At 36.4% G+C, this 7,500-nt stretch overlaps 1 protein-coding gene and 1 pseudogene across 1 annotated transcript in view; one reads left to right on the plus strand and one right to left on the minus strand.

Annotated features, from left to right (window-relative positions):
• The window catches only part of LOC119574658, a 4,922-nt pseudogene extending 3,883 nt beyond the window's left edge, over positions 1-1,039 (plus strand).
• A 2,282-nt stretch (positions 1,040-3,321) lies between these two features.
• Positions 3,322-7,500, minus strand: part of LOC119574659 (sulfotransferase 1C4-like) — a 7,524-nt gene continuing 3,345 nt past the window's right edge. Inside the window, exons 3-8 of the mRNA XM_037922044.1 lie at positions 7,224-7,369; positions 6,557-6,752; positions 5,488-5,614; positions 4,967-5,133; positions 4,320-4,443; positions 3,322-4,035 (exon numbers count right to left, since the gene is read on the minus strand). Of these exons, the coding sequence (XP_037777972.1) occupies positions 3,923-4,035; positions 4,320-4,443; positions 4,967-5,133; positions 5,488-5,614; positions 6,557-6,752; positions 7,224-7,369 (873 nt within the window). The 3' untranslated portion in view covers positions 3,322-3,922. The remainder of the gene's footprint in view (positions 4,036-4,319; positions 4,444-4,966; positions 5,134-5,487; positions 5,615-6,556; positions 6,753-7,223; positions 7,370-7,500) is intronic.

Below are 7,500 nucleotides of genomic sequence, written 5' to 3' on the forward strand. Positions count from 1 at the left end.
GTCTCTCTTGCAGATCGCCCACTACACCAGTTTTGAGGAAATGAAAAAGAGAGAAGAAGGTTTCTACGAGGCGAAAGAAATCAGACGTATGGATCAGGAAGTGAGAAAGAAGGATGGAGGTTTCTACAGAAAAGGTGAGGAACTAAGGGTGATGGAAGCCCTATCACTTAGATTAAGAATAGATAGATAATCAAATAATCATATAGATAGACGGGCAGATAGATAGATAGATAAATAGACAGACAGATGGATAGACAAAAAGACAGACAGACAGAGACAGACAGACAGACACAGACAGACAGACAGACAGACAGACGGACGGACGGACGGACGGACGGACGGACTGACGGACGGATGGATGGATAGGTAGATAAGTAGATAGATATATAGATATGTGGGTAGATATATAGATAGATAGGTAGAAAGATAGATAGGTAGGTAGATAACTAGACAGACATATAGATATTGATATACTCATGGCGAAGATGATAACAGCATCATCAACAAAATTATAGTGGTAACAATAAGAATGATAATAACAACGATATTGTTATAGGACATTGTGTAATACTTGTACACCCTCGTAAGTAAACGTAGGTAAGTAAGCACAGTCTAATAAAAATGATGTGTCCTTGATATTAACTGTATTAGGTTGTTTAAAATATTGTGTGTATTTAAGCCGTTTTCCCCCGTTGTTAATAGTATCTATTTGTTTTCCAGGCGAGGCCGGTAGCTGGAAGGGTCAGCTGACAGACGCGCAAGAAGCCAAAATTAATGACTGGACGAAGGCGAATTCGCAGAAACTCGGCATCAAGTTTAGATATTCACTCTGATCTTCTAAAAAATATTGGTGATATTCGTGGGAGTTTGAACGGTCGTGTCTTTATAACACATGACATTGTATTTATGTTATGGATGGTTGTGCAAGTATGTCCGTTCCTAAGTATATTTCCATAGACAAAAGCCACACACAGACACACGCACGCACGTAGCCACACACACACACACACACACACACACACACACACACACACACACACACACACACATATATGTAAAACAATGTCCATTAAAGTTCAAATGTATAAACTATTTTCATTTTCCATTTAATTAATCCTCGAGTTAGGATGAATGTTATATCATATCATCCGGAATCTAAGCCATTCAGAGATATATGATAAAAAAAAAATTCATACTGATGTCAACCAAAATAAGTTGGGAATGATAAAATAGTTAACTGTCCGGTAGTAGTTAGGATCTGAATTAATCTTTATGTTTACATAGAGGATTCATCCATTTTTACACCCTATATGTGTATATTATTATATATATATATATATATATATATATATATATATATATATATATATATATATATATATGTATGTACATAATTTAAACACACACACACACACACACACACACACACACACACTCACACACACACACACACACATAGATAAAAGAAGTAAAATCGATTAGATGATTTTATTTATCATTTTATTTAATTTATTCTCTCAGGTAGTTGTTTGCGCTTCTCTTCCTTTTTAGATACTCATTCCACCCTAAGAAATGCGCAGTATTGACAAACATATGGTACAGGAGAAAATAATAAAGTTTATTTTTATGGATATTTCTTCGAATATATATAAAGCATTCTATAAACTATAATGATTCGTTGAATATAAAAGGTTTTACAAACCAATCTTAACTTAATATTAATTTGATAATCCCACTTCACCTCTTTAACATGTATGTATCTTTCATCATTTATCTTGGATCCTTTGTATTAAATTCACTATCTAAACAAATTGCATTCAAAGTCAACTTGGAACTTCTTGTACAAATCAGTGTTTTCATCACTTTGAAGAATAATTCGCTGATTTAAAGCCTTTCTTGAATACTAGTTTAATACATCTTACTAACGGCCATTGCTCCATCTTTACAAGAATAAATATCTTTACAGTGCAAGAGTAGACGTATTCGATTACATCTTCGTCAGAAATATGATCGAAACCAGTCAAATACACAAACCCAACATAACTCGAAATCAGTTAATTCACTTTTGCAACTGAAGATGCCAAAATCAGGGGGACAGTTCCTTAAACACACATAATTTTTTTTTACGTCCCATGACCACTCCTGTTAGAACAACTGGCATTTATATTATCAAAGTAATTCGAGGACAAAGTCTTCTAAAACGATTAGCGAATTAGTTGCAGATAAAACATCAGAGAATGTTATGACAATAGGTTATAATTTAGAGGAGAGGAATGATTCATCATTAACTCAAATGCTACAGCAAAGTCCAATGAACGGTTTATAGTTAGTGTTAAAAGTGTACAAACAATTGACATACACAGTTGCATGAAAATACTAAGAAACGCAGACACACAACACCTGGGCACAGCAAGAGTAATGTCCCTATAAATATATCTCATAATTGAAACTGTTCTATTGATAATCCATATTAATTTGACTATCTACTCTATGAACTTAATAAACTCGTACATATGCACAGTACACATATACACAGTATTGTGTTAAAAAGAGAAAGACAGAAAGAAAAAGGAGGTGCATCCTACTCAAAAATAATGAACTGAAAAAGTGTGTTATTGATATTATTATCATCATTATCATTACTTTCATTATTGTTGTTGGTATAGTGTTTCTATCATTATTAACTCATGCCCACTGTGTGTGTATTAAAAAGAAAAAACTTTTTTTTTTTTTTACATCACTCACTATTGTTATTATTATTATTATTATTATTATTATTATTATTATTATTGTTATTATTATTATTATCATCATCATCATATCATCATCATCATCATCATCATCATCATCATCATCGTCATCGTCATCGTCATCATCATCATCATCATCATCATCATCATCATCATCATCATCATCATTATTAGCTCTGTGATCATTATCTTCATTTATTTACTGCCATCGAATTATGATCACCATGATGGAGACTGATACTATTGTCATAAAAAATGACTTTCATCATTAGTGTTCTCAATAAACATTTAATGATTAGGTTATTTCCTCACATTTGACAAAGAGCAACCCTTTTAGTATAAAATGCAAAAAATAAAAAATAAATAATAATAACTCAACTTAACCTAATCTCAACTTTACCAGACTTCGCCAGAATGCAAAGATTGAGAACCACTGGGCTAAAGACTACTGCAGAAAAAAAGTAAATAACCGTGACTGACTGCTATATCAAGAAAATATCAAACTGAAGCAAAACTATTAATTCTTGAATATTTCGGATTTTCCTGATACAGGTCTTATTTAGAGAGGTAACATAGGGTGTATTATATTGATAACTGTGTGTTCACATCACAAGGGATAAATAATTTCCAACTCGTAGTCGTCTGCTTAACGTATGTTTAAGATTCTTCAGGCAAAGAGGTATAGACAGGATTAATGTGACCTGCTTTAGTGAACGCAAGATGCACGGTACAACAAACGAGTCAGGAATTATTGCTGAAGCATCAGACTTTTGCGTAAATATAAGGAATATGTTATAGGGTTTTAAAAAAGTGTTTTTCGGAGGATCAAATAAGGAAAAAACAGCAGAACATAATTTATATTATTACCAATCATCTGGTGTAATAGTAGCAGCCATAAACGGAAAGAAAAAGCAACCATTAGCCATTATCCCTAAAATACAAGGGCTCTGAGAAACGAACGTCCTTTACTAAGAGGGAAGTCGTAATATGGAACAAAATACACAGTCAGTTAGAGGATAAGATAAGGGTACTTACAGGAAGAACCAAATGAATACGTCTATGGACATGTCCTTTGTTAGGGTACGAGAATATGGTTTTGAGAGAGAAGGGGAGGGATGAAGAGAGAGAGAGAGCGAGAGCAGGCCTATAACTGTATCCACACATCTAGAGCACTAAATCGAATATTTAAAGTTGATTCCGAGATCCAACGTGTTCTTCTTCGTCCAAGCATCTATTTTGGCTGCCTGCATGTCCGTGAGGCGATCCTTCCACCCACCAGCCTCGCCTGCAAAACACATGGGCATTGAATAAACGGAGAGTAATATTGCAAACTTATATACAGCGTATAGGCCTATGTGCGTATATTTACATGTGTACATGGGACACACACACACACACACACACACGAAGGGGAAGACAAGACGAGACATTTGTTTTTTGCTCTGCCCTTCGCGGTTTCATTTCAAATCTCACAGGCACACGCACAAACTCTCTCTCTCTCTCTCTCTCTCTCTCTCTCTCTCTCTCTCTCTCTCTCTCTCTCTCTCTCTCTCTCTCTCCCTCTCTCACCTTTTCTGTAAAATCCTCCGTCTTTCTTTACCACTTCCTCATTAACAAATGTAGCCATGTTCTTCCCTTCTAATGCACCCTTTTCGTGTTTTTTCATTGCCTCGAAGCTGGTGTACCGAGCGATCTGCAAATACCTTACGTTATTTGTCTGGAAATTAAGGTTATTTTGACACTAAAAGAAAGTGCATTTATTTGCTGCTCTATTAACTGTTAAGAAAAGTGTGTGGAAAAAAAAACATACAAACAATCTGGATAGCTCTCTGGAAACACAAAAACGTATCCGGAGGGGGAACACAGTTTTGACATAAAATATACGTTACTATTATTATTATCATCATAATTACTACTATTTCTACTTCTCACTACAAACTACTTACTATTACTACCATTACTTCTTCTACTACTTACTACTTAGCACTAATACTAATACTTACCACTAATACTACCACTACTCATTACTATATGACCTTGATGTACCATGTTTATATGTTTAAACTATTAACTATTATTATTAACTACTACTACTACTATAACTATTTCGACTACTACTGCTACTGCTATTACTACTACAATCTGCTGTTAAAGAAAGAATCGGAAAAACAACATATAGAGGGAATGATATAGAGGGAATTATATCTCTTCTGCACCTTCTCCAGCTGGTCCTCCGTCAGGTCAGTTCCGAGAAAATGGTTCAGTTTCCTCAGCTCCGCCATGGGGTCCGCCTTCATGTCCTCGTAAAAGACGAAGTGCATGTTGGGGTGATCCCTCCTGGGCCAGGCCTCGCGCAGGTGCTCCCAGTACGGCCCGTAGATCACTGTAATATGAATGTTGGTGTTAGAATCTCTCTGTTTATGTGTCTCTGTCTCTCTCTGTCTCTCTCTGTCTGTCTGTCTGTCTGTCTGTCTGTCTGTCTGTCTGTCTGTCTCTCTCTCTCTCTCTCTCTCTCTCTGTCTCTCTCTCTCTCTCTATCTATCTATCTCTATCACTTTCTCTCTATCTCTATCTCTCTCTATCTCTCTGATGCCTATAATATCACAATCCAATCACAAAATTTCCCAATTTCTCGATTACACATAACAACTGTTTAGCTCTGAAAACTGAAAAAAGTAGAAAAAAATCAATACAGCGTTTAACGAACAAAAGTAAACGAAGAGACGACCTCACTCACACTGGTCATTAACAAAATAATCGACGAATTGTTCCAAGGAGCCCACGTAGTTTATATTTTTCATGAGGCGTGTGTGGTGAAGGAAGGATAAAACCACGTCCTTGGGGTTCCTTGTCACGTAGATCACCTTATAAAATAAAAGAGTTTGGGAATTAGGGTAAATGAGGTAGAGAAAAATCAAGAAGAAGAAGAAGAAGGAGGAGAAGAAGATGAAGAAGAAGAAGACGAAGAAGAAGACGAAGACGAAGACGGAGAAGAAGAAGATGAAGACGAAGACGAAGAAGAAGAAGAAGAAGAAGAAGACGAAGACGAAGACGAAGAAGAAAACGAAGACGAAGAAGAAGAAACGACAAACAATAAATACATCGGGTGAAAACAAAGACGAAAAAGAAAGAAGGAAAGAAAGATAATAAATAAATAATAATAAACCACCAGAATATCGAAATACGTAAATAGGGCTTCCCCGCAAAAGAGCCTTGTAAAGAAAAATCCGGGGAATAGAGTAAAGGAAACAATAAATCATAAAAAAACAAAACATAAAAAAAACAATGAGTAATGAGTAACTTTGTGGAAGACAGACGGGGCCCGTAAAAAGGCAGCTTTGTTTATTTCTTTGTTTCTCTTCGATTTTCCCTGCATCTGCAACTTCTCTCTCTCTCTCTCTCTCTCTCTCTCTCTCTCTCTCTCTCTCTCTCTCTCTCTCTCTCGATGAGGATAATTATAATGATAATAATAATAGCAATAATATAATAGTAATGATAATGAAAATGATGTTAATAGGCCTTATGATAATATTAATGATGATAATAATATTAAGTCTGATAATAATATTAAGGATAATGATGATAATGATATTAAGGATAATGATGATAATAATATTAATGTCTAATAATACTATTACTGACATTGATAATGATAACAATGATGGGAACAATAAGGATAATAATAAAAGTGATAATAATAATAATAGTAACAGTAATAACAATGTTAAGAATCAACCACAGTAAACATCATTAACAGATATAAATATCTAATGACATTTCCCTCCCTCTCCCTCCTTAACACTGACCTTGGCCGTATCGAGGAGGTCAGGGGTCATGAGGGAGAACGGCAGGTGAGTTTTGATGGTTCGAGGGTCAGGTGTGTGGGCGGTAAGCTGGAGGGCGACGCCATCGTTGGGGTCAGGGTCCGGAACAGCGCCTTTGAGAAACTCGGACATCAGGCTTTTTGATCCCTCTTTCCCCATCGCCATGAGCATGTCGGAACTGAGGGTAAGGCAGGGGTATTCATGTCGACGTAAACCGTTACTGAAGGGGCCCGGGGTTTGTTTACATGTTCATCCCTGTGTAGCTGATCGTGATAATGTGGAGCTCAGGTTCAAAGGCATGTTTTGTATGATACTGACTTACATTGGTAGTAGTATATGTAATCCTTATTAACGTGGAGCTGAGGATGAACGTATTGCGAAATTAAAGCACATTTTTTATCAATAGCAGTATATAAAATAATGAATGGTGACGTATGGTATGAATTTTATGCATTCGTAGTAGTATGTTGTTATAATGGAGGTGAGAAGTATGGTATGAATTTAATGCATTTACAGCAGTGTATGTAATAATGGTTGAAAAGTACGGTATGGATATAATGCATTTGTAGCAGTATATCTATTTATGAATGAGGTAAGTACGGCACGAATTGTATGCATTCGTAGCAGCATATAGAGAACCAATACAAACTCAATGAAAGGCGAACGAACGCTGATCGGGGCGCTGGCCTTCGGGTGGTCGAGGTTCGGGTTGTTCCTCATGGTCCACACGACCTCCTGCGTCCACGTCGTTCCGCACTTCGGGTACGTCATTATGACCACGTCAGTCTCACGGAACTGTTAGAATGCCAGATTTACGTCACGAACTGCATTGAAAGGGCTAGGACGGTGCCTTTTTTCGAAGGACTTTGATTCTAGCAGGTGGCGGCCGTTACCTCAAGTGGATACCTTTACTTTTAATCGTCCTT

Source organism: Penaeus monodon, chromosome 6, assembly GCF_015228065.2.
Source record: "Penaeus monodon isolate SGIC_2016 chromosome 6, NSTDA_Pmon_1, whole genome shotgun sequence".
NCBI lineage: Eukaryota > Metazoa > Arthropoda > Malacostraca > Decapoda > Penaeidae > Penaeus > Penaeus monodon.